The 27,983-nt window shown below is 46.7% G+C and overlaps 1 protein-coding gene across 1 annotated transcript in view; it reads right to left on the bottom strand.

Moving 5' to 3' along the window:
- CFAP47 (cilia and flagella associated protein 47) overlaps positions 1–27,983 on the bottom strand; it is a 583,307-nt gene that overhangs the window by 164,228 nt on the left and 391,096 nt on the right. The window contains exons 55-56 of the mRNA XM_087721802.1: positions 9,103–9,207; positions 2,591–2,747 (exon numbers count right to left, since the gene is read on the bottom strand). Of these exons, the coding sequence (XP_087577928.1) occupies positions 2,591–2,747; positions 9,103–9,207 (262 nt within the window). The remainder of the gene's footprint in view (positions 1–2,590; positions 2,748–9,102; positions 9,208–27,983) is intronic.

The raw sequence follows: 27,983 nt of genomic DNA, 5'->3' as shown, positions 1-27,983 counted from the left end.
ATCATGCTATGGAATCCCAATACTGGAAATGACATCAGAATTCCACCCAGTTAAAAGTTCATGATCTTGTCCCCACACCCACAATCTGTCACATGGTCCAATCTTCTTCTTCCACACTGGCATCCATACCCAGCTGCTTCCGGTCAGTTGTCAAAGTACGGAGACAAAGGATGATCTTGGCTTCTAGTAAAGAATGAAAACAATACATTCCACAATCCTACTCCTTCTATTCCCCCCTCCCATCAACTATACTAATGAAACAGCATAATGAAATAAGAAAAAGTGTGGCAGGCCTGACACAATGTTTTCTTTATCAAATGTAAATAAATATGAACATAATTTGTTCTTAATAAATATACTGAATATTTTCACAGTTTAAAATATAACAGTTGCTATAACTATAATAAACAATATGAATTTGGATTAGTTTGTACCCAGTATATAATTCTGTTAAATATTTTATTTAAATAATAGTACCCCTAAGAAGCAAAGTAGCAGAAAAATAGCAATTTCACAATGGAAATGAAGTGACTGAGGTTCGTAGTCTACAATTTCATCCTATAAATGTTCTTAATAGCAATACTCCCACAAACTATTATCTGTGACAATAAAGTATACCAATTAAATGCAATTTCAAATATTTCTGCATAGTTTGCTTTAAAAGCACACCCAGTAGATATAACCTGATCCAAAATATGAAATAGTTACCATCTAGAACTTATTAGTAATTGCACAGAGGCATTAATATTTTAGTTCAACAAAATTCTGTCTTGATTTTATAAATGTTAACTCCCATTTTTCCAGTGAGGGCCTGCTAATATGAAAATCAAGATTCCTATAGATAAATGTAAAGAATATTAATTAATGTTTGATTGCTATTTTATGGGCATTGCACAATTATAGTTATACAGTTGTACATGGATGGGTTTAGGTCTTCCTTGTATTGGTTCTTGTTGAAAAGAGACAATAAAGTTTATATCCTGTATCTCTCATTCTGTTTTATCTATCTTCTAAGTAAAAATTCCAAAATGACTGATAGAAGTTGTTAAGGTTAATGACCATGCAGCATGCATTATTACAGAGTTACATTGTTCTTGCTACTCAAGTAAGCAAACTGATCCAGAAAGGTGCAGTCCAACTTGCTGTTATCTATCAGCATAAATCAATCAGAATAGATCTGGAAGTGACCTTGGAGGTCTTCTAGACCAACAGTCACCAACTGGTGATATGTGGATCACTGGTGGTCCATGGGAAAATTTTGGTGGTGTGCAGACAAATTATCTGTATTTTTTTATTGCACTAAATTAGGAGTCCTCAAACTATGGCCCCTGGACCGGATACATGCAATGACCGTTTGTGTTGCTGCAGAGTCTCCCCTGGCCTCGTTCCAATGAGACTGCATCATGGCCTGGAACTGGCTGACCATCTCAGCCTTCTGAGCCTCCAGGTGCCAATACCTGGCCTTGCACTCTCGCAGGTCTTCCCTCTGCTTGGAAAGCCTATGCTTGTAGTCCTCAGTGAGGTGCTTTTGCTGAGCTGACTTCTCGGTCAGATCCAATTTGAACTGAGCCTGCTGTTTTGCCAATTATTTCTCATGGTGGCTGTTTAGCTCCAACAACTGCTTCCTATTGGGGTGCTAAGGAGTCAGGTGAGGAATGGCTGGGAGGGGAGGGGCAACTAGAGGCTGGTGAGACGCCCCTCAATGTGAGTGACATCAAATTGGCCATGCCCACTCAGTCACATGACCATCTAGCCGTGCCCACCCAGCCGGTCATTAGGCAGATCTTATTAATGGTCCGTTGGATTTAAAATTATGAATTTAGTGGTCCCTGAGATCCAAAAGGTTGGTGACCCCTGTTCTAGACTTGCCCCCTGTTCAAGTAGGAGACCTTATACCATTTCAGACAAGTGACTGTTCAGTCGCTTCTTAAATCTCCAGTGATAAAGCACCCATAACTTTGGAAAGTTCCACTGGTTAATTGTCCTCACTGTTAGGAAGTTTCTTCTTAATTCCAGGTTGCTCCTCTCCTTGATTAATTTCCATCCATTGTTTCTTGTACCAGAGAGCAGGTGCTTTGGAAAATAAATTGACCCCCTCCTCTTTGTGGCAGTCTCTCAAATACTGGAATATTGCTTAGTCCTTCTTTTCTCTAGACTAGCCAAACCCAAATCCTGCAACCACTCTTCATTCGTTTCAGTCTCCAGGCTTTGCTCTTTTTTGCATTTTTTTTTCAAAACATCTTTTTTGTAATATGGTGAGCAAAACTGAATGGAGTTTTCCAGCTGTAGTTTTACTAAGGTTTTATAAAGTGGTACTAATATTTCACGTGCTTCTGATTCTATGCCTCTGTTTATACATGCCTATCTTGGGTAGTTGTGAGCAGAATGAAACCCTATATCACATCCTAGTTGCTATGGTAGAAGGCCTACCATGAATCTCAATCTTCACTGTTGGGAGAAATTAGTTTTATATAATTAATTTTTAAAAAAGAAAACATCATTTCATTGTATACAGTAGAAAAAATTTTAAGCTTTCTTTAGATGGCTAATCAAATTTCCCAGTCATAAAGGAGAACGAGGGCAGTTATACCTGTTAAAATGATATCTACCACAACTTCTTCAAATGTAGGATTCTTGAAGTTTACAATGATAGAAGAATGGTGACCCAGACAAGAACTGACACTAGCTGGTTTCATTGGTTGAGGTATCAGACCAATTCCCGACAAGTAAAACACCCATTCTTCAAGCTGTAAATGGATAGAAAGGCACATATATTTAAGTAGATTAAGTGTTTTAGCTCACTCTAAAATACAATATATAAGTTTTATATCAAATAAAAATGTATAAATACATTTGACTCCATGCCAGTCAAATAGCTTTGGTGCCCCTATGCTTATTACAACACAAACTCAGAGCTAGAGTGCAAGGAAAATATTCTTTTACCACAGGAGAGTCTTCTGCTTTTCCACTGAGGTCATTGTTGATTATGATTACTATTATTCATTATGATTTGGGAAAAACTGTAAGATAGATTTAATTCTTAACAAACTGGTTATTCCTTTCATTGTGACTGGACTAGTTTCTTTATCACTATAGCACACAGAACAATGGCTTCTCATGGAGGCCATCACCACTGTCATCATGAAAAGAAAAAAAAATTAAAAGGAAAAAGGCTAAGGTAGTTGCTGCCAGAGTCACAGTGGATGACTCTGCTTAATGCTTAACTGTTTAAAAAAGCCTCTAAAAAAGTGCCCTCTGCAGGAGGAGGCGAGAGAACCATGTGCCTCATTTAGTCTATCTTTATGATCACTTGAGCAGAATTAAGCAAGGGTTAAAAGCCGAAAAATTCCTTATGTAGATGAGCCACATGGTTCTCTCGCCTCCTCCTGTAGAGGGCACTTTTTAGAGGCTTTTTTTAAACAGTTAACCAGAGTCATCCCTTGGAGGCTCTGGCAGCAGTTAACCCAGCCTGACCTCAGCAGCTCTTGCCTTTTTCTTTTTACATTTTTTACATTTTCATCATGGCAGACAAGAGCTGAGTTGAAATCCTCTGTGACACAGCTGGAAAAGGTATGTGGGTCAGAGGGAGGGGGAGGAATTCAAAATTAATGTAATTTGTAAGTAATTGTAATTTGTATTATTGTAAGTAGCGTGTGTGTGTGTGTGTGTGTGTGTGTGTGTATGTGTGTGTGTGTTTTACCTGCCTCTGCTGGCACGTGGGCTGGCATTTTATTTTTTATGTGGGACATAGTGGCCGGCAGGGCTTTTGGACATAGCAGCAGGCCAGGGCTTTAATTTGGACATAGTGGCAGGGCGGCTACTGTAGATAAAAGCAGCTGATCTGCCTATTCCTGAAGCCGCCACTTTTATTTGCTTAATATAACACAGCACCAGCCTCGGGTTCTCCTAGTGCTTTTTGGAAGGGCCCGTTGCTTGCTCAACTGTGCCAGAGGACCCTTGCCAGCTCTTCCACCTCCCGCATCTCCGATCCTGCGTTCCCCCTCCAAACACCCTGCGGCCCAGGCGGTCTTGGCTCCAGGTGCCCGGAAGATGAGCGCCGTCGAGCGGGACACGTCCCACTGTATGGCGGACACGGCTCCAGCAGGGCTTTAAAGTCCCGGCACCGTGTCCGCCATACAGCAAGATGGCAGACACGGCGCCGGGACTTTAAAGCCCTGCCGCCATGTCCACCATAGAGCAGCTTTTGCCCTCTTGCCTCAAAAGCCATAAACCTCTCCGCACGTCACTGTACTTAAGTAACAGTGAAGCAGCAAAGGTTATACCCCAAACACAGAATCAGAAATTAAATCCTTTTAACACAATGAGATGTTTTTGCACTGACAATCTTGTTTCCAAAAGTTGTACTTTCCATACTGGGAGCCCCCTACCTCAGAAAAAATTCAAAAATCATTCTAGAGCAGGAATGTCAAACTCGATTTCATTGAGGGCTGCATCAGGGTCGTATTTGACCTCAGAGGGCCGGGATGAGCATGGTCAGGGTGGGTTTAGCCATGGTGGGCATGGCCATGGTGGATGTTTGACACAGGCTCAAGATGCATTTTCCCCCTTCTCTTCTTTATTTCCACAGTTCTTTACTATAATCATTTTCCTATCCCTTCTACCAGATATTACTGGCAAACATTTATTACTTATTCTTCATATGCCACTAAATTTTTATTTCTCAATTTATACCCCATTGTATAATAAATGGCTTTTCCAGGCAGAAAATCTATTCATACTATTGTATTTTTATTATTCAACTAATAATAAAAATACTATAGCATGAATAACATGATAATACAAGATATAACAGCAGAGATAATTGCAGGATAGAAATGATTGTCAATTATATATTGTTGATTGTAGATTAAATGGGCCTACACTATGTAAAATCTGGCATTAAATTGTAGTATTAACATAGAACATTGCTTTCTATCCAGATAAGGCATTTAGCTCGAGGTCACATAATTGCAATCCAATCCAATCCAGTCCTCCTGCAGCACTCTGTCGGACAAAAATGGGCTGCATGGGGACTCTGTGTGGCCCATTTTTGGCTGGAAGAGTACTGCTGGAGGTTGGGGAGGCTGAAAACTGGCTAGAAGGGGGCCTTGCAGGTCCTCCATGCAGCCTATTTTCAGCTGACAGAGTGCTGCAGGAGACTGGGGAGGCCGAGAATAACCACGGGGGAGGCACACGTTGGTCCCCATGGCCCATTTTGGCCAGCAGAGGCACCGTGGGCTGGTGCTTTGATATTTCCAGTCCAGCCCCATGGGCCACATTTAAGCAACCTGTGGGCCTTGAGTTTGATACCCCAGTTCTAGAGGATTGAGGAGCTCTTGGAATATTGGAGATCATCCTCACTTAAAAGTAAATATTAATAGTAAATAACACCCTATTTGTGGAAATAACACCCTCAAGAAAACATAAACCAGATTTGAAAGAGATACCTATAACAATAGAAAAAGAAAGTAAGGGAAGAAGGAAGGAAAGGAGGGGAGGGGAGGAAGGAAGTAGAGAACGGAGGGACGAATGAAAGGAAAGAAGTGGAGGGTGGAAGAGAGAGAGAGAGAGTAGGAGAGGAAGAAGAAATGTGGAGGAGAGGTAGGGGAAGAAGAGAGAAGTAAGGAGGTGGGTGGAAGGGAGAGAAAGAGGAGGAGAGGAGGGAGGAAGAGAGAAAAAGAGAAGGAGGGGGGTAGGAAGGAGAAGAAAGAGGGGAGAAGTAGGGGAGAAGTAAGGGAAGGAAGTAGGGGAAGGAGAGGAGGAAGGAAGGAAGTAGAGAAGGAAGGGAGGGAGAAAAGAAAAGAAAGAGAAAATAAGGTGAGATGTGGAGGAAAGGTAGGGGAAGAAGAAAGAGGTAAGGAGAGGTGGATGGGAGGGAGAGAAAGAGAAGGAGAGGAGGGAGGAAGAGGGAAAAAGAGAAGGAGAGAGGGTAGGAAGGAGAAGACAGAGGGTAGGAGTAGGGGAGAAGTAAGGGAGGGAAGAAGGGGAAGGAGAGGAGGAAAGAAGGAAGTAGAGAAGGAAGGGAGGGAGAAAAGAAAAGAAAGAGAAAATAAGGTGGTGTCATAGCAGGTGTGAAGGATGGTAAACAATACATTCCAAATTATACCTTATATCCTTTTAAATGGAATAATAATAATATAAGAATGGCAAAGAAAAAGAATAACTATGTGAATGTATACCTAGAACTGTATTTAAGAGAATAAATGACAGTAAAAATATAAAGCACAATATAGGTAAACAATACTTGATCATAAGTAGCTAAGTATAAATAAAGAAATGTATATAAAAATGGATAATGAATAACGAGATTATGAACGCAAGATAGAAATGTATAGAAGGGAAAACATAAGAGCCAAGGTGGCGCAGTGGTTAAATGCAGCACTGCAGGCTACTGCTAGATCAGCAGTTCAGCGGTTCAAATCCCACCGGCTCAGGGTTGACTCAGCCTTCCATCCTTCTGAGGTGGGTAAAATGAGGACCCAGATTGTTGGGGGCAATATGCTGACTCTCTGTAAACTGCTTAGAGAGGGCTGAAAGCCCTATGAAGCGGTATATAAGTCTACTGCTATTAACTGCAAAGAAACCGATTCAGAACTGCTGTATGATATACGATGGAACGTATTGTTCCTATGTTGTTTTTAAGTTATGTGGTTATTTTTGTTAATGTGCTTATGTGTTCTGTTGATGTGTTTATGTGTATAAAATAAAAATTAAAAAAATAGTAAATATTAATACATTTGCAAAAAGAACACAATATTTAACAGTTGGATCAACTATACAAATAACCATTCTAAACACATTCCAAAAAAGTAATTTTAAAAAGTTGAAGTCACTAAATTAAAGAAACAAAGTCTACTATAACAAATGCTTCACTTAAATGGAAATTACAGTATGTTCAATCAAAACAAGAAAGGTAATAAACCAAATTCTAAAACAATTCTGATTTTTTTAATAAGCTTTGTGTTCCTATACCTGTTATCTTTGACGAGTTCTGCTTATTTAGAGGAGCTACATAGTCACAATAGCATATTAAATATGGAGACCAACAAGAATACTAAGCAAAGAATATTTTGCAGGACCTGATAACAGATTCTTCTCACTTCTAACAGCACTTGGTGTCATTACATTCTGAATGAATGTTGCTGGTTTGTCAAGGAAACTAGTGTGGGAAACCACCCCCTCCTAGAAGAATGAAATATTTTGAGGAATTTTAAAAGGGCAGATTATTATATTTACCCAAAGGAAGAAATGGAGAAACATATTTTTTACAGGCAGAAAGCAGCCTCCAAGTCTTTCTTAATAGCCCAGCAGATGTTGAGGCCAGCTTTTAGAAATGCAGATTTAGTAATCCATTCAAGACAGGATATTTTGAAACAACAGCAGAACCTATAGAGCCAGCTATGACCCCTACATAGGAAATTGTGTAATGAGTTGGCTTTGCTCAGGGACGAAGCTGGAAAACCAATTTGGTTTAAAAAGGTACTTAAAAGAAAAGGAAAATATATAAATAGGAACATTGATTCCCCCTTTTCTTCCTCTCTGTCTTCTATGCAACCATGTAATATGTTTGTTAAGATTTGTGCCTTCCCTAAGTTAACTGAAATTTATGATGGGAATGACCAGGATGTAAACCTGAGAGTTCTGTTTTCTTTCCTTTTCTCTTTTCCTTGTCTTTGTATGTGGATCACCCACAGAGGGGGGAGGGGCCCCGTTCTCATGTCTTTCAGCCCTGCATAGGCAACTCTGCAACCTGTGGAAGCAGATCACACTGACACAGATGTTGCCTCCTTCCATTCATTTGAGCCAAAGAATTGGGTTTGCATTCAACCATCCACTAGAAAGTCATCACAGCAACCAGAATGGAGGAGAACTTCCCAAACCTGACTGACTGGCCTTATCACCAAGCCAAGCCTAGTGCCACCCAGCAGCCATGAAAGGGAGGACCCTGAGATGGACAAGTGGAGATTAAAGACTCTTTTTAATCCCCAGAAGACAGCTGGAAAGACTTTGGGGCAGGGTGGAAATTCATTGTAAAGTTTTCTTTCTTGCCTCATTTATGTCATTATCAGTTAAATGGATTCATGGAGGGATGGCATTTGGGAGTGGTTGGCACAGCAAGTTCTGAACAACGTGGACTTCTGTCTGGAAATTTGTCTGGAATGTTTGTATTGTCTGTCTTGTAGAGATAGCTGCACACAAACATGCCCTCCCCCATTACTCAGAAACAGATTGGAAAGATGGTTTAATGATGAAGCAGAACCACCAAGCACATGGTTCTGGTGCAGCTGACTACATGAAGTTGAGTGTGTGTGGGGTGGTGGTGGTGGTTATATCTTATCTTGGGCTTTTCACTTGATCTTCCTGTTCCTGTGCAAGAACATGTATTCTATTGGCCATTGTACGGGCTACGTAGGGGTCATAGCTGGCTCTATAGGTTGTCTGAGCCCCCAGGTTTGGTTAAAGTCTGCTGGGGGTGATGGCTTGTGTTCTGGAAGAATGTTAGGTAATTCCTATTGTGGCTTAATGGCTTTGCTTTTTGAAAGCCAGTAGGAAGTTGGCTGCAATCCTCACTCATTGAAAGCAACAGAGATTACTGAAATTGTTGCTCCTACGTAATGTGGTGACATGTTATGTTTTATAGCTGCATTGCTTAGCAATGCAAATTAGTATCAAATACCATGATTTAGCCACAACAACCTGTACTCCCCCTTAATAATTATTACTAAAGATATTAATTACAATATAAATTATATTCAGAAAAATATAGGAAGGAAGGAAGGAAGGAAGGAAGGAAGGAAATATTTATCTTTATATATCATATATAATTTATATATATACTGTACATCTATGGATAAGTCAAACCTAATTTTGGAGGTGCATTTTGGGACCTAAATTCTCAACTTATTTTCAAGTATATAGAAACCCTCTTGGTTAGATTGGAGGAAGTGGGTTGTCCAACAAGAAATTGAAGGAAGGAAGGGGGAGGAGGAAAATTAGAGTTGAGCCATACTATTAAAAACTAGCTTTTATTGTCAGTCTAACAATTACTTGTATTAATATTAGATAATCTGTTATTCATTACATCTAACTGGACATTCCTACCTGTGGGCATTTAAAAATTATGCTTGCAGTGTGATTTGTTCTTCCTAGTGCAGATGGACAAAACAGAACTGATACTTCAGTAGTGGAATGAGGAGCAACAGTCAACTGCAAAAACATGGATAGGGAAGAGAGAGATGAAAAGCAAGCAAGTAAACAAAAAACCAAAAAACCCTCAATGTTCTTTTTCCCCCTTTCCTTTATTTTCAATCCAATTCTTTTCTTGTTCCATGTATCAGCACTGTTGATGTTTACATGATTAAGATGCTCCACTATATGACTTCCCTACTCTCAGTATGCAGGATCTGCTAAAAATGATACACTGCAGTGAACAGTACTAAGTGAAATCACAGCATGCTTATTCCCTAGAAATTAGAGAATATGTTGTTAACCACAAAAAGGGAACTAGGGTTGCTTTTAAAATATAGGGGAAAAGAGAGCTTCAGTTTTTCAAGTCATATACTGCTGTCAATTTTTTCTCTTTTTTTTTTTGCAGATCACAGAGACACTTTAAATCTTGCATGTGACACAACCTTAAAAAGTTAAAATACAATTTCCAAGTTATTTTTGACTGAAGTGTCTCTATGCTCTTCCAATAGTTATACACATTCATATGAGTAAAGAAACTATCTTGCTTGTGACTTATTTAGTCTAAATTAAAAGTGATTGATTCATTACAAGCAATGCCCACGTAATCATTATAAGATGTGATAAAGCTCAAAGCATTTAAGGAAGGATCACATACACATTCAGAAATAAAATAATCCAGTTTTGAATCCAGTTTCAAGCTTGATGTTAGTTTATTGTTGCCTGATTTAATCTATCCCTCTAAAATGTATCCCCAGTTTGGCTAATCAGGGTTGGGAAATAAATTTTCCCAAGGAGCCACATAAGAAACTGGGACTGTTGTGGAGGTCTGCCACTGCCACCTCCCCGATGCCATTCTGCCCTTGCCTCATCCCCTGCCGCCACTGCCACCACCAGACAGGGTAAGCCAAAAAGCCAGATGTGGCCCACAAATCGTAAAATGCTCATTATTAATATTACAGTCAAACAAACACATAAACTAAGGCAGTGGTCCCCAACCTTTTTATCGCTGCGGACCAGTCAGCCTTTGATAATTTTACTGTGGCCCGCTGAGCGCGTCGATGACCAGCGCTAGTAGCGTAGCCTTGCGCAGGCGCAGTTCAGTATGGCTAGCGTAGATAGCGTAGCACAAACTGCGCCTACGCAAGGCTACACTACTAGCGCTGTCTACGCTAGCCCTACGTAGCTGCGCAGGCGCTCTTAGGTTTTTTTCAGGAATCGGCCAGCGCTGAAGCGCTGAAAAGGAATGAGAAGGGCGGCGCTGGACACAGGGGGGCGGTGGGCCGCTGGTGACGTCAGAGTGCCACCAGCGGTCCAGTAACACCCCTTGTGCCAGTTAGCCCTAATTTGCATACAGAAAGAAACTATGGCCCCCGGCCGCTGCAGCAATCATGGCCCCCGGCCGCTGCGCGGCCCGGTGCCAGGTACTCCACGGCCCGGCACCGGTCCGCGGACCGGGGGTTGGGGATCACTGAACTAAGGTGACCAGACGTCCCGATTTTGGTGGGACAGTCATGATTTTGTACAATTTTTCCCGCGTCCCGGGGCGTTCTTAAAAAGTCCCGATTTTTGTGACCGGACCCGGAAGTAAGCCTGCCCCACCCCCAGCCCTGTATACCTGTCCTGGCCGGCTGGTATTTTGTCCCTTCTGTCTCCCTGTTGCTCAGAAAAGCAACTTCAGGAAGGTCCTTTGCTAGCAGGCAGGTTCTAGGACACCTGCCGCCACCAAAGGACCTTCCTGGAGTTGCTTTTCTGAGCAATGGGGAGACAGAAGGGACGCAATCTCCTTTCATTCTCCCTCTGCCTCATTCACTTGTTCGGGCAGCAGAGAATGAAAGAAAATCGCATAGCCGAGGAATAGGAGCCTGCAGCCTTCTTCATTCAAACGTTCAGGCAGTGGGGATGGGGGGGGGGCTTTCTTCCATGCCTTCTTTCTCTGAAGCCGCGCCGGATTCAGCAAACCGAGCAGCCCGTGCCCTTGGGATTGTGCAACAGCTGAAGAACAGGAGGCGAGAATTCGGGTGCTGCACAAGGCCACGGGCATGCCCTACCCTCTTCTCTCTGATAACCGCCTGGTTAAAAAGGAGGAGGCGACTCCGCTGGTCCGGAGCCCATCCGGGAAGACAAGGAATGCAAGGGGGATCCCTCCTCCTTTTTAACCAGGCGGCTATCAGAGAGAAGAGGGCAGCGCGTGCCCGTGGGCTTATGCAGCAGCCGAAAATCGCCTTGTTAAAAAGATCACCTGGTTAAAAAGGAGCCCATCCGCGGGGGCAGGGATCCCCTTTGCGTTCCTCGTCTTCCTCGATGGGCTCGTCCTCCTTTTTAACCAGGCGGCTATCAGAGAAAGGAGGGCAGCGCAAAGGAGGAGCAGAACGGCCTTAATCTTATCGAGCTGCCCAGTCAAAAAACATTTTCCTTCTGTAGAAAAAAAGGGGGAGAAAAAAATTCCAGAGACCGACTGAGGGAATCCTCAGTCAGGGCACGCTTTGCTCCGCCACAGCAACCTTTTCAAGCAGGATCAGACTAGTTTGAAAGCCTCACCTTCTACTTCAGTGGGGAAATTCCCTGCTGCCCAGGCTCCGTCCCGCAGGAAAAAATCCCCTTCGCCGAAGCTCGAGAGGCAAGCACTGCCTCCGCCTGCCAGAATCTCTGGAGAGAACTTTGCAACTAGCTGAGGAGTGGCGAGCAGCGGACTTGAGCGTTTGCATGCATTCAGCCAAGGTCCTGCTGAGCCCCGCTACTTTAGACGACCCGATGGATTTTATGATGGATGTGCACCCCCGGGAGGTGCTGAAGAAGGACAGGCAGCTCAGCCTGATCCAGCACGACAGGCGCGACAGTGGCTTACAGACAGAGACAGAGATACACACACACACACATACACAGAGGGAGGGAGGAGAGACAGAGAGAGAGAGAGACACAGAGAGACAAACACACAGAGAGAACGACAGAGAGAGAGACGAAGGGAGAGAGATAGAGGCAAAGAGCCACACAGAGAGTGAGAGACAAACAGATAGAGAGAGAGAGAGGGAGGGAGGGAGGGTGGGAGAGAGGCTGAAGGAGTGTTTATGCACCGAAGGGGGATTTAAGAAACTTCGGAGTGACTCCAGGAAGAGGGAAGAGATGGAGGACTGGCTTTTCGCTCTGATTTCTGAGCCCCCAGCTGTTAGTGACGGAGGAGGAGGACGAAGGAAGGGGTTGCATTTTGTCAGGCTGACAGCTCATTCTGTGGCGTTTTTAAAAAGTCCCGGTTTTTTTTTAAGCACAAAAGGAAAAATCTGCAAAAAGTCACAGGAAACCCCTGGGATTGTTCCTCGCAAAGTATCATGGTTGCAGAGAATGCAAATGAAGGTGCTTATCTCCCCGTCTGGCTCCGTGTCCTTCTATTCAAATCGGAGTCATGCTGAGTCCCATTCAGAGGGCGGAGGGACACTGTGCTTTTTTGTTTTGTTTTACCTATGTTCTCACAACCCTGCAAAGATGGGTTTTGTGCTACAAGGATCTTTCTTTCTTTCCCTGTCTGCGGTGCCAATTTCAGTCATCCTTTGCTTCGGATTAAAGCACCGTTTCTCATTCCTTGCAAAATTGGGGAAATGGCAGGGCTGCCTCCCTCCCCCCTTTCCTTGCAGCACCCTCGGTTACAAAATGTTCCCTTGATTTGGTTTATAAGTTTGCAGCAATGCAATCTAACAAATAGGAAAGTTTTAATAAGATCTTCTGACTTTATTTGTTCTCTTCTGTCCCCCCCCCAACCCTGTTAGCCCTTGGGTTTTTTGTCCCCTCCCAAGGAGAGAGTGGGAAGGAGAGGAAGGAAGGAGGGAGGGGGAAGGAAAAGAAGAAGGCAGGGGGAGGGGAGAAGATGGAAGGAGAAAAGATGGAAGGAAGGAGACAGAATAGAAGGAAGAAGGAGGAAGGAGAAGGAGGAAGATGGAAGAAGAAAGAAAGGAAGAAAAAGAAGAAGGGAGGGAGAAAAGAGGGAAGGAGGTAGGAAGAGAAGGGGAAGAGAGGGAAAGAGCAGAAAGACAAAGAGAATGAAATTGATAGGCAAGAGGAAGGAGGAAGGAAGGAAGGAAGAAAAAGGGAGAGAGAGGAAAGAAGGAAAGATGGAATTAGAAAGGAAAGAAGGGAGGGAGGAAAGGAGAAGAGAGGGAAAGAGCAGAAAGACAGAGAAGGTGACGGTAGATAGGCAGAAGGAAGGAAGAAGGAAGAAATAGGAAGGAGGGAAGGTGAAAGGATGGAAGGAGGAAGGAACAGAAGCGAAGGGGAAGAGAGAGATGGAAAAAGCAGAAAGACAGAGAAGGTAGATAGGCAAAAGAAAGGAAGCTGAAAGAATGGAAGGAGGAAGGAAGAGAAAAGGAGTGAGTGAGTGAGGAAAGAAGAGAGGATGGAAGGAGAATGGCAGTTGGACTTACCTGAACTGCATGTTTCGACGAGAAGTGTGGGAGGAGTAACCATCGGGTATTAACCTAATCTGATTGCCTATTGGAGATTGAGGAAATCTTTGGAAACCACACCTCCTGCTGCTCCCGTGGCCACCCAGTTTAACCGAATGTCTGAACAGCATCTGAAAGGAAACAAAAAGAAACAGCCAATACCAATTCTTCCTAGCCGTTGCTTGAACCTGGACATGCTCAGGCCCTGCTTCACGGCGCGGGGTGCCATAACGGGCGGGAAGTGACTCCTCCCACACTTCTCGTCGAAACATGCAGTTCAGGTAAGTCCAACTGCCAGTTTCCGAAGAGAAGGTGTGGGAGGAGTAACCATCGGGACATACCAAAGTTAGTTGTCCTGGGAGGGAATGGACGGGCCTGAGCCACCTTGCGAGTCCAGGACGCCCTGAATGACCCTCCTGCCGAAGGCGGCGTCTGCCGAGGCGTAGGCGTCCAATCTATAGTGTTTAATGAAGAGAGACGGGGAGGCCCAGGCGGCCACTCGACAAATCTCTTCTAGAGAAGCCTGGGAAGACCAGGTGGCTGAGGTGGCAGCACTTCTAGTGGAGTGTGCTGTGATACCCTGTGGGACCTGAAGACCCCGAGCCTGATAGGCCTGTGAGATGGCCGCTCTGATCCATCTGCTGATGGTGGCTGAGGAGACCTTAGCCCCTCGGGTGGAAGGCTGGAAGGACACGAAGAGGGCCTCTGATCGTCGAAAGGGAGCCGTGCGCTTCAGGTAGATGCGTAGGGCTCTTCTATCATCTAACTTATGCCAGGATTTCTCCCTCTCCTCGGAGGGATGGGGACAGAAATCCCGAAGGATGATCTCTAACCCTCTGTGGAAAGGGGAGTTGATCTTGGGCATGAAGGAAGGGTCGAGTCTGAGGATGACCCTGTTATCTAGGAAGGTGCAGAGGTCTGCTCTGCTGGAAAGGGCGTTGATCTCTGAGACCCTTCTGGCTGAAGTGATGGCTACCAGAAAAACGACCTTAAGGGTCAGAAGTTGGAGGGAAACCTCTTTCAGAGGCTCGAACGGAGCCTCCGTTAGAGCCTGGAGGACCGTGGGAATATCCCAGGAGAGGAATCGATGGACCGCTGAGGGTTTCAAATTCGCCGCCCCTTTGAGAAAACGCCTGAGAACCGGGTTCACCCCCCCTAGGATGGTGGAAAGAGCGGAAACCTGACGCCTAAGGGTGCTGGTGGCGAGGCCCTTCTGGTGACCCTCCTGGAGGAAGTCCAGAACCTGAGGAACCGAGGCAGCCGTAGGACAGATGTCTTTACCCCGGCACCAGTCTGAGAAGGCCACCCACGAGGCATTGTAGATGCGGGTGGTGGATTGTCTCCGGGATGCCTCTACCACCTTGATGACCTCCTCGGAGAACTGAGCCTGTCTCAGTTGTTCCCGCTCAAGCGCCAGATGGTCAGATGGAGCCACTCTGGGTCTGGGTGCTCTAGGGATCCCTGGTGAAGCGCCACCTCCCTTGCTGGTATCCTCCAGGGAGGAGCTGTGGACAGGTCCACCAGATCTGCCAGACAGGGGCGGCGCGGCCAAAATGGAGCTACCATTATCAGATCTGCCCTCTCCGCTACCACCCTCCTGAGAACCCCGGGTATGAGGGGAAGGGGGGGAAAGACGTAGAGAAGACCTGGAGGCCAGCTGCAGCATAGGGCGTCCGTGTCCATGGCTCCCGGGGTCGGGAACCTCGAGATGAACTCCGGTAGTTGGGCGTTGTGCGGCGTCGCAAACAGGTCCACCGTCGGATGGCCGAACCTCTCGCAGATCCTGTGGAAGATCGAGGGATGGAGCTGCCACTCTCCGTTGTCGATCGTTTCTCTGCTTAGCCAGTCTGCCTGATGGTTCTCTGTTCCGGAGATGTGCTCCGCTTTGATGGATGCCATGTGTTTCTCCGCCCAGTGACCCAGACGCAGCGCCTCATCGCGGAGAGCCTTGGAGTGGGTGCCTCCTTGTCTGTTCATGTGTGCCTTGGCCGCTACGTTGTCTGTCAGGATTAGGACGTGTTGACCTCTGACCATGTCCTTGAAGTGTCGGAGGGCCAGGTGGATGGCCCTGAGCTCCAACCAGTTGATGTTGTGTCTTAGATCTGATGGAGTCCACCGACCCTGGGCGATCTGGTTCTCCAGGTGGGCCCCCCAGCCGAAGAGGCTTGTGTCGGTGGTGAGCGTCATCCTTGGTGGATCTCTGAAGAGGCAGCCTCTGTTCAGAGCTGGAGACAGCCACCAGCGGAAGGATAGCAGCACCTGGGGTGATACTTGGATCTTGAAGGTCGCGTCGCTCGTCCCAGCCTTCTGATGTGGTAGCAGGAACCACTGGAGCTCCCTGGCATGCAGTCGGGCCCCAGGGATGATCCCTAGGCACGAGATGAACTTTCCCAGGAGCCTGGAAAGAAGAACTACAGGGACAGAGCGTGACTTGCGAACCTCATGAATCATCTTAATGATGCTGTCCTTGCGATCCTGAGAGAGGAACACCTCCCCCGCTACAGAGTCGATAATGGACCCTATGTGAAACAGCCTGGTGGAGGGCACGAGGTGGCTCTTCTCCAGGTTAATGGAGAACCCCAGGGATCTGAGAGTGTCGATGGTAGTATTCAGATCCCTTGCAGCCGAGGCAGAGGACCTGGCCAAGACGAGTATGTCGTCTAGGTAGCAAAATAAACGGACAGGGAGGGAACGCAGGTGACCAGCAGCTGCAGCTAGCACCTTGGTGAAAGTCCTGGGAGCTGAGGCCAACCCAAAGGGCAGGGCTGTGTATTGGAAATGGTTCCCCTCATGGGGGAACCTCAGAAATTTACGGTGTTCCGGGGCGATCCTGATATGCAGGTATGCCTCTGTAAGGTCGATGGAGGCAAGGAAGTCGCCCGGCCGGATGCCCTCCAGGATGGATTTTAGAGAAGCCATTTTAAATTTACGGTATACCACCCTGGAGTTGAGTAACTTTAGGTCCAGGATGGCTCTCCGACCCCCCGAGCTTTTTGGCACTAGGAAGAGGTTTGAATAAAATCCTGACCCTTTTCCCCCTTCTGGGACCCTCTCGATGGCCCTGATGTCAAGGAGATGTTTAATGGCCTTGGCCTTAAGGGCCCTCTTGTTTGGGTCTGAGGAGGAGGTGAAGGTGCGGAACCTACTGGGAGGAAGGGAGTGGAACTCCAGGCGAAGCCCGAGCCTTACCGTCTGGAGAACCCACTCATCCGATGTGATACGCTCCCAGGCATCCGCAAACATGGAGGGGCGACCGCCGATGGGGTGATCTGGGGTGGGATCACTTGAATCTGCGGAAGGGGCAGCCACCTCCTCCACGAAAGGGCCGCTTCCCCTGGTGTTGGCCCCTGAATCTGTTCTGAAATTGTCTATCCCCCTGCCTTTGAAATCTGGGGTTTTGGTACCTCTGGCCTTGGCTGTCTCCTTCAGGTGGTCTGTAGGATGTCTTCCTACGGTACGGTGCATGGCGGAAATCCGACCGCTTGTTCGTTGACGGGAGGATCTTCCGCTTGTTCTTATCCTCCACAAGGAGAGGATCCAGCGCCGTCCCAAATAACTTGTCCCCGGTGTAGTCTGCGCCGGTTAGGTGCCACTTCATCCGGGATTCCGCCTGCCTGGCGTAGCCAGAGTAGTCGCCTAGAAGCCACTGAGGAAGACATAGCACGCGACGCATACTTTACCGCGTCCAAGGTGGCGTCCGCTGAGAACTGCGTTGCCGCAAGCATCTTGGAGATGTCCTGCAGGAGTCGCACTTCAGAGGCTGGGGTCCTGTCCCTCAGTTGCTCCAGCCACAGGACCGTGGACCTATTAAAAAAGGAGGCAGAGGCGGCCGCCCTGATAGCCCAGGTGATGGCCTGGAACGTCTTGCGCAGAACAATGTCTGCTCTCTTATCCTCAGGCTTGAGGCAATTAGCGGTGTCTCCTGCTATGACCATTGAGGAAGATGCCAAGGTTGCCACCGGGTTATCCACTTCAGGAACCTGCAAGGCTTGGGCAAAGGCTTGGTTAAGATTATAAAACTTTCTTTCATTCCCCCCTGGGTGGGGAAAAGACCCTGGCTTTACCCACTGAGATTTGAGCACCTCCATAAACATATCTGGGGTGGGGATTTCCTCCTTGGGAATGGGGGGTCTATGAAAGGGTGCCTTCTTCCTCTTGCTTTTGCCCTTGCCTGAGGACTCAGTTGCTGGTTTGGGATCCAGGGGTGGATCCAGATCAGCTGTGGCTACTGTCTTGCGTAAAAGGGAGCTGAATAAGGAGGGGGGGAAAGGCCCGCTACGGTGGAATCCTCCTCCCCCTGGGGGTCTTCATCCTCCGAAAAACCCACATCCTTTAGTTCTCCTTCCTCGAGGTCGGATGCCTCACTAGCCGTGGATGGGGAGGGAGACCTGGCTTCCCTTGCAGCCGAGGTGCTAGGGCGATCACTCTGCCCTCTGGGGGGTTCCTGGGGGACCCTGCTCCTGGAAGCCTGTGGCTGCTGGGTTAAGCTAGAAGCCATAACCTGGGCCAGTGCTCTGGCTAGCATGTCCTGAAAGCTGCTGGTTAGATCAGGCAGCGCAGGCTGAAGCTCTGTTGGTTGGGAATATTCCCTGGGTTCAGGGGATAGAGGTGCTAGGCGAGGCCGGGCTGGGCTGGCTGCTCTGAGGCCAAAAGGATCCGCTCTCGAATCCAGTAAGGGAGCAGGGGAGAGAGGAGGAGAAAGAGAGCTGTGCCTTCTCAGGGATCCCCCTGGAGAGGCTGGGGATGGTAATCTGTGTGTAGGCCGGGCAGAGGCCCTGCGTGGGGAGCGTGATCTGGGGGGAAAAGGGCTGATGGTCGCCCTGTACTCCCTGGCCGAGGCCCTGGTTGCTCTGGTCTCCTTCCTGGGGGATGAATTCTTGGGGGCCCTCCTAGATGGTGATCTGCCTCTGGGAGCAGGGGGACTCGCTCTGGAGGGCCCTTCCTCTGGATCCGCACCCCCTGGAGCTCTGGGCCTAGAGTTTTTGCTCCTAGTCGCCTCCGCCATTACTCATGGTTCGTTGCTCACCCACGTGCTCCTTCTGCAGCCGGCTGTGAACAAATTCCCTTCCTAGGGATAGGATCCGCCGCTCTCTGATTGATTGCAGGCTCTGCTGCCGGCAGGCAAGGCCCTAAATTCTCCCCCCGGATCACCGGCGGGGCAGAGCAGAAAGGAAGCCTCTTCCAGCTTCCTACGGCCTCGTGAGCGCTTTCGGCGTCGGAACGCTGTTTACGCGCTCCCATGTGCTCCTAAGATGGCGATGATTCAAAATGGCGACTGCTGGTGCCGTCGGGAGTCTCCTTCCTCCGCTGGAACCCTCTTCGCAATCCTGGAAGGATTCTGGGTTCTCCGGCTTTCTTGGACTCCTCCGATCGTCGCCTGGAGGTTTCTCTGCGATCCTGCGGCTTAATGGGGCTTCCACCCCCCTTTGGACGATCGGGCGGCCCCGCAGGACTCTGCGCGCGCGCGCTGGCAAGCCGAGGCTTGAATAAGCGGCGCGGAGCACAGCAGAAGGCAGGTGAGGTTGCTTTAAGTTGAAATTCCTTGCTGAGGTCTTGCTGAAAGTAAAAAACTCCTGAATCTCGGATAGAAGGGAGAGCAGGGAAAAACACTCCGTTCAGGCCGAAGATTGAGGTTAAACTGGGTGGCCACGGGAGCAGCAGGAGGTGTGGCTTCCAAAGATTTCCTCAATCTCCAATAGGCAATCAGATTAGGTTAATACCAGACGGTTACTCCTCCCACACCTTCTCTTCGGAAACAGGAAGGAAGAGAGGGAAACAGCAGAAGACAGATAAGGTGAAGGATAAGGTGAAGCAAGAAGAATGAAGGAAGGAAGAAGTGAGGTGTCTTGAGGAGGGGGAAAGCGTTTAGTGACCAAAGTTACAATGGCATTGAAAAAAGTGAATGATGACCATTTTTCACACTTAGTGACCGTTGTGACCATTTTTCACACTTAGCGACCGTTGCAGCATCCTCATGGTCACATGATCAAAATTTTGTTTGGCAACAGATTCGTATTTATGATGGTTTCAGTGTCCTGGGTCATTAATCGCCTTTTGTGAGCTTTTGACAAAATATACAATTTTTGATCAAGCCCCCCCCCCCCCCCCGGGTCAATGGTGTCCCTCTTTACCAATCTGAAAATCTGGTCACCTTAACATAAACATCTCAGACAACAATCTTCTATAATAAAACTGAACAATCTAGGAAGTAGTTCTACTAAGGAAAAGGATCTTACTGTGATGAGAAGTAGGCTGCCCTCATCTGTTCTTGTTCATTTATTGGATACTGCAGTTCTAGTAACAAGAATGACCTTTCCAAAGAAAAAGTGATTCGTTTTCCCTTGTCGACTGTCTGACTGGTGAACCCAAGAAAAGTAGGCACACTCGGGAACTTTAAAATCCCAAAAGTAAAACTTTATTGGATACATGATTTTGGCTGAAATAATAAAACCAGCTCTGAGATTTTCCCACGCAATGCTGCATACTTAAACATTAGTTTCCCCTTCTTCCCACCCATAGTGATCACGCTGTCCAATTTAGGACAGTCTTTTATTTTGAGAACAGTTCATTTCTTTGTCAGACACCTGCAGAAGTGACTTTGGTGGGTTCTTGGTTCATGGTCTATTCTTGGATTGTCTGCATTGCTTCTCACTCTTCCCCCCCCTCCCTCCCCACAGTTCATTGGCAAGTTGAATAGCAATATCAAATGGTTCAAATGGTTCAGAAGTGGTTCAAACTTGACATGCTGGGGATAAAGGGAAACACACACACACACACACACACACACACACCATTCATTTTGAGAAGTTCAGTGATCAGCAAGGCAATTTGGGCAAATGAGAGGATGAACTACCTATAGGAGTTGGCAAGCCCAAGAACTCTGCAACTGCTTTCTCGTTCAAGGGGCTTCTCACTCCAGTATTGCTTTCACTTTTCCAGGATCCACCTCCATCCCCTTATGGTTGCCTGATATCCCAAATAGTCCAGACTCATCTTATGAAAGTCACACTTCAATAGCTTGGCATAAAGTTTGGCATACAGGAGTTTCCTCAGCATCTCATGTACTAACTTCACATGCTCTTCCATCGTCTTGGAATAAAGATGTTACCAAGTACATTAGAGCCCCCTTGCATAGATGCTTATGCAGCACTGTATTTATCAGCTGCATAAACACAGCTGGGGGCTTGCAGTCCAAACAGTATCACGCAAAATTGGTAGTACCCCCAACAGACAGTTAAAAGCTGTATTCCATTCATCACCCTTTTTAATCCTCACTTGGTAGTATGCTTCCCTCAAGTCCAATTTAGTAAATATCTTTCCTTTGGATACGTATACCAACATGTTCTTCATGAGGGAGAGGGGGCACATGTTCTCAACACAGATACAATTTATCCCACAAAAAACCATGTGTAGTCTCAACAACGTGTCCTTTTTCTTTTTGAAAACCACTGGGGCTGCCACTCAGGATTTTGCCAATTGGATAAAACCCCTAGCCAGTTTTTTGTTCCTGAAATCCCTCAGTTCCTCCATCCCCTGAGGATCATCGAATACAGCTTTGGCTTGGGTAACTTAGCCCCCAGTAATATGTCTATGACACAATCAGTGGGGCAGTGCAGAGGGAGGTCATCAGATTCCTTCTCGCTGAACACCTCTGCCAAGACCCTGCACTCTCTTAGGGTGGACAGCTTCCCTCAATCAGGCTCTGCTAGGGCATCCATTGGCTCCATCCTCCCCATCAGCTTTAGCTTCTTCAGCATTGGCTTTAAGCACCACTGGTCACTTTCCCAATCCATCGTGGGGTTACACTTTTTCAACCACGACAACCCCAATATCATTACCTCTGCCAATTTTGGGGCTTTTATGAACCAGATTGTTTCTTCATGGCTCCCTGCTCTCATGGTCACTGGCTCTGTTAGGCAGCACCTCCCCCCATGATTGAGTCATCTGTTTGCTAGAACTTCATAGGCTGACTCAATTTCTTTACTCTCAGCCCCAACTACTGTATGGTTTTCAGGCTGACCAGACAGCGGGTACAACCTAAGTCTATTAGTGCAGTAAAGATCCCTTAGGCTTCAGAATAGGAAAACCACAATCTCCACTTGGGCAGTGAAAGGGGGGATGGCTACACTTATCATCGGGTCATCTTCGCCCTCATTGCTCTCATAGAAGATTAGGTTGGGCTTGTTGGTGTTCAGAGTTCTCTACCCTTCTCTGGACTGGCAGAGACCTCCACAAATGGATATACTTACCTGTGTCTTCTCCTTTGCCTTCTTTAGTACTTTTTCAGCTTTTGGCTGGCTCGTGGCTGCAATCGACTGCAGTGCTGGGCAAGTAGCAGTCCAATGGCCCTCCTGACTGTATCAGAAGCAAGTACCCACTGGATGCCATTGGGTCTCCTTTGGGATCAAAGAGGTTTGCCAAGGTTTTCTGTCCCAGTGAGCACCTCTCCTGGCTCTTTCGAGGTCGCTACCCTTGTGTGTCACTTGTACTTTATCAGGTCCAACTCAACTGCAGTTGCCAACTGGTACCATGCTTGGAGTTTGTCAGGGACCTTTGAGGAAGACAATTCTGATACAACTCCCAATTCAGCCCATCTCAGAAATGGTAGACCAGCAATCTCTCCAGCCACCCTCTCAGCTTCCCCACCATTCCGCCTTGAAATTCGATGTACTCAGACAACAGACTGGTCCCTTGCAATGATGATCCAAATTTCTGTTTCAGTTCGGCGTGCCTATGAAGGGTCTCTGAATCAGTTCCGGAACTCTGCCATGAAGGCATCCACATTCCCCAACTCCAGAAGCCCTTCATCATGGAGGAGCACCACCCAATCTTCTGCCTCACTCTCCATGCTCGCAGTGACATCACCACATCATCCAGGTAGGCAGCTCCATACCAGCCCATGTGGCTCCACACCTGGTTCAGGAAGTAGACTAGCTTCTCTGGATTCCCTTCTCTTGATTATTTTGGGCCAGGACATATCCAGTGGCAACCCCACTGCCTATGAGATCACGTGCATCTGAACTCCTGCTGCACCCTGCGGCACTTGGTCTTGTCCCAGGGCCAATTGGGGAGGAATGGTCATCCATTGGGGGCACCCTACGCCTTGAGCAATGGTCCTCAGCATTGGGAGTTGGGAAAATGGCTTCCTGGCTTTCCACTTCAATCCATGGGTTACAGCTACTCCCAGTAGGAATAGGGGGAATTCTGGCTCTGCGGCCTTTGCCACTTTTCTTCGCTCTGATTTCTCTGTTCACTCTTTGGATCAGATCATGACCATCTGCACTCCAGAATCTGCTACAGTTCCCACTGGCACCACCTTGGAAAGGGCTGCCCTGGCTTTTGCTACCACCTCCACTTTTCTTTCTGCACCAGACCTCTTCCTCCATCTCCTCTTGCAACACTTTTGGAAATAGCCAAGTTGGCTGCAATATGGGTTAAAAAGAGCTGGTTTACTGTCCTCTGTCCAACTAGCAAAAACAAAAAAAGTAGGCACACTCAAGAACTTTAAAATCCCAAAAGTAAAACTGGATACATCATTTTGGCACCGAAGAAATAAAACCAGCTCTGATGTTTTCATGCACAATGCTACATAGTTAAACATTAGTTTCCCTATTACTTTCCTTTTCCGGATTGCTGGTGGTGGAGGTGCGGGCCCGTCGCCCTGTGCTCAGCAAAGCAAGTCCGGGGAAGTCCTTTGCACTGGCCAGAAAAGGTCTTCACTCACTCCCTCTTGCAGTGAAAAACACTAAGATCGGTTCGCTTGGGGCTGCTGCTGCGATGTCCAGGGAGGATAAACCAAACCGTGTGCCTCTCCCGCTTCCAGGAGTGCCAAGAACCTTCGTGCTCTTCTCCACGCTCTCCTCAGCTCCTCACAACTGCAATAGATGTCCAGAAGCGGCAGGGGCTATCGAGCTGGAAATCCAATCCCCATTAGCCCCAAAAGCCGCTTTTGGACATCTATTGCAGTCCTGAGGAGAACGCGGAGAAGGGCGCGAAGGTTAGGGTTACTGGGCAACATGTGTGTGCGGGAGGCTGGAGCAGTTTCGTTCTGAATGGAGGGAGAGAAAAAAAGTTGGGATTCTCCCTGTTGCAGCCTTTAAATGGTAGAGAGTAGCCGAACTTTTCCCCCTCAGTGCAGGTGAGCCGTGCGGTTGCTCTGATTGCAAGAGCACTCCACCAGCTCGGGTACAGCCAGACCAGAGAACTTTCGGTGGTGCACCGATTCCAGCAGCTGCGTTTTTCCTTGAAATTTGCTGTCCCGGCAACCCGAAGGGGACATTCTCCCAACGGCATCTCAGATACTCCCACCCTTAATCAGGACAAAGTGAGGATGGCTGAGCGCAGTTTGGTGCCTCCCGGCTAAAGTGGGAGCACCTGAGATGCCTCTGGGAGAATGTCCCCTTTGGGTTGCTGGGACAGCAAATTTCAAGGGAAAGCACAGCTGCTGGAATCAGTGCACCACTGTGCCTGCAACTTAATGCTCTCCAAGAAGCCTGCAGCAGAAGGAGCAGTAGGGGCAACACCACCACCCGCAGTGTCCAGCGTCCTCCTCGGGAGCCTCGAGTTGCGGCAGTTTGTATGTCTCCCCTGAGCTTCTCTCGGCAGGTGAAATGGCAGGTGTCCTGCTGGCAGAGCCTCCAGGTGAAAGGCAAGTGAGCTGGGTGGAGGAAGGGGGAAACTGCTGGAGCTGCATTGCCCCCTGGGTTTGGGGACTTCTTCCCCTCGTACCACATTTTGCACCCACCGAAGACCCACATGGACCTCTGGGCAAGGGTACTGGGCAACCTGGGTACTGGGTACTGGGCAACCTGGTTCTGGGGATTTCCTCCCCCCAAAAGACCGCCTGCTTGTCTCTCCACTAGACCGATTAGATCCCACAGATTAGGCCTCCTCTGAATTCCATCCGCCGGCCAGTGTCGACTGGCGACTACCCAGAGGAGAGCCTTCTCTGTGGCTGCTCCGACCCTCTGGAACGAACTCCCCGTGGAGATTCGAACTCTCACCACCCTCCAGGCCTTCCGCAAAGCCCTTAAAACCTGGCTGTTCCGACAGGCCTGGGGCTAAAGAACTGTTGCCCCCATCTCGAATGGTATGACTGTTGTGTGTTTTAAATTATGTATTGTTTTGTGTTGTTTTTAATTTTTGTTTGTATCCCCCTTCCCTGGCTTGAGTTGTGAGCCACCCTGAGTCCCCTTCAGGGAAAAGGGCGGCATATAAATAAAATAAACATTCATTCAAACAAACAACATTCAACATTCTCCAGATCTTGCGGCTTTTGGGGGGGTTTCTTTTAAAAAAACGCCTCTGTAGACGAACTTGAATGATGCTGCCCATCTGTCCCCCTCCCAAAGCAACCTCACATGTTTTCAAGATCATCTGGAGAGGCATTTATTAAAAGAAACCCCCTTCTTCCCCCTGCCCTCCGGATTGCCAGTATGAGCATGGTTCAGCAATAACGTGAGTAGCAATGGCGGCTGCCTACACACCCACTTTCAGTTGAGGGCAGGCTTGTTTTACAAAAGCACAGCACAGCCGAGGGTTGAAAAACCACCCGAGATGCTTTTTGCAGGGGAGGGGGAATGCCTTACCAGCAACTTTTATCCCTTGCCCACCCACCTACCCCGCCCCCCATCTGTCCGGGCACTATGTTGGGGGAACTTGGGCATGACTGGTCTTGAACACACACACACCTCCCCCAACTCCACGCTTTTGCAGATTGGCTAGCTGTGGAGCATAGGCCCTTTTTGAAGCCGGGTTGAGTCCTTCCTTGGGATGGATGCCAATACACAAAGGGCACAGGCTAGGACCAGCTGCCCTCAGCTGTTTCTCCCAAAGGTGCTTTTTTTCCTCCAAGAAGCAACTGGACTTTCTGGTTTTTCTTTGAAGATGTTTTGCTTCTCCTCCAGTAAGCTTCTTCAGCTCTGAGGAAGCTTCTGGAGGAGCTGAAGAATCTTCTTGGAGAAGTGAAAGGTCTTCAAAGAAAAAGCAGAAAGTCCAGATGCCTCTTGGGGAAAAAAACATTTTTGGGACATCCTGGATGACCAAGAATCCTCATAGACATCTCTCATCCAAGCTTTCTGATGCCTCCTAGCCTTGCTTGCCTTCCATCCCTTGTGGTGGGCACTCTTCCAAAGCCCATGATAGTTGAGCATCAATAAGTCTTCTTGTAGTATCAAGGGTGGCTGAAGGTCCAGAGGTGGCACACACCCATGGTTCCCTGATTGCCAGGGCTATTTGGGAAATCTAAGCTGGAGAGACCTGGTCTGTCCCGAACTTTTGAAGCTGGTGGGCTCTGGATAAAAGTCAAAACCTGAGCTTGATGCTGACCTAGAGGTTTTTGTTGAAATCCTGGTTCAAGTTTTGGAGAAAGACTTATTTCACCCTAAACTTGTGACTGCTTTCATCAGAGTGATTTAGAAAGAAAGAGAGAAAGAAAGAGACAGAGAAAGTGAGAAAGAAAGAGAGAGAGAAAGAAAGAAGGAGGGAGGGAAGAAAGAAAGAAAGTGGGAGAGATTCACACAAGAAAGGAAGGAAGAAATGGAGGGAGGGTGAGAGAGAAAAAAAGAGAGACAAAGATAGAAAAAGAAAGAGAGAGAAAGAGAAAGAAAGAAAGAAAGAAAGAAAGAGAAAGAAAGAGAAGTTATGACCACAACTGAGCCCAAAATTTTGGTTGCTAAGCAAGAGCGTCGTTAAGTGAGTTTCACTACATTTTCCAAGTTGGCCATGCCCACCCAGTCACATGACTGCCAAGCCACTCCCACCCGGTCACATGACCACCGAGCCACTCCCACAAAACAAGCCACATTTAAAGAAGAGGTTGTAAAAAAAATTTAAACCCACCACTGGAGTGAGGGTGGGGTTGGGAGGAATAACTTCAATGTCTGAATACTGAATGTTTCCCGAACCCAGCATTGCATCAAACCTTAGAGTGATTTAGAAAGAAAGAAAAAAGAAAGAGACAGAGAAAGAAAAAAGAAAGAGAGAAAGAGAAAGAAAGAGAGAGAGAGAGAGAGAGAAAGAAAGAAAGGAAAGAAAGAAAGAAAGAAAGAAAGAAAGAAAGAAAGAAAGAAAGAAAGAAAGAAAGAAAGAAAGAAATGAAGGGAGAGAGAAAACTCTGGGCTATTATTTTTAACTGTTCCATTATTTATCACGTGTTAATATTTTACATTGTCCCTACATCCTGAGTGATTTTACTGCCTTTCTTTTGCCCAGGGCTACCACATATTTTTCAGGGATTTACATGCATTCATTGTCTATAGTCCAGAGCATAAATATGTGTGTGTTATTTTATACATCAGGTTGCATAAGTCCAGCTTAATATACTATTCCTGGTATGTGATGGTTTGTATACATACAGAGAAAGAAGCACTCTTGTGATTTGACTTTTAGGCATGCTGCCATAATACTAATTGCTGTTTTGAACAATATGCAGGTTGTATTACACAAATGGCTATTTTATATGTGAAATTACAGCTGAAATATTTCTGCACCTATATTGGTTCTCACTGTCAGGAAATTTAGTTTTAGGTTGCTTCTCTCTTTGTTCAGTTTCCATCAATTGCTTCTTGTTTTGCCTTTTGGTGCTTTGGAAAATAATTTGTCCCCATTTCTTTGTGGCAGGTCCTTAAAAGCCCCTTAAAATAAGGGGAATAGTAATAAGGATATACTAAATTATATTATACTAAATTATGCCTTTGTATACTTGCATTTATAAACATTTGTTTCCTGCAATGTATATATATCATATAGGATGCCCTTTGTAGTTGTAGTTCCTGTAACACCTATATATTATGCCTTTCTTATGCCTGTTATGCCCTTTGTTGTTGTAACACAAATATGCCACATTAGACCTTTATATTTGCATTTCCTGCAACTAAGGAAAAATGCTGTTATTGGGGTCTGTAAAGTACCTGGCATTTGTCAAAACATAATCTCACCTTTGATGAGAGTCTCCCCCTTCTGCCTAAGAGTGTATCTCACCTTTGATCACCCCTTCACAACAGGGTCCCAAATGACCAATCATGAGAACAAAGGAAAGATACAGGCTGATAAGGAGTATTTTGTCCTTTTTGCAGGAATACACAAATCTAATTAGGAAGCAAGGATGTTATTTTATGACGTTTCTGACTGTATAAAAAGGAGTTACACCTTTTCTGAAGTGTAATTCTCCCCTGCATATCATTGGGTATATTTGGAACAACTGACCATCATGTCTTTTAACTTTGATCAAAGATTAAATGCTGATTGTTTTTCAAGCCTCTGTCTAAGTCTCATTTTTGGCTCATTGTGACTTGGATGTATTCTCAAACTTCTATGGGTTTAAACATATTCTCAAACCTTACAGTATGTAGATAATAAAGTTGA

The sequence above is a fragment of the Thamnophis sirtalis genome, unplaced genomic scaffold (genome assembly GCF_051295495.1).
Source record: "Thamnophis sirtalis isolate CommonGarterSnake01/CBP01778 unplaced genomic scaffold, rThaSir2_p1.2 scaffold_8, whole genome shotgun sequence".
In the NCBI taxonomy this organism is placed as follows: domain Eukaryota; kingdom Metazoa; phylum Chordata; class Lepidosauria; order Squamata; family Natricidae; genus Thamnophis; species Thamnophis sirtalis.
This window is presented reverse-complemented; position numbering and strand designations above follow the sequence as displayed.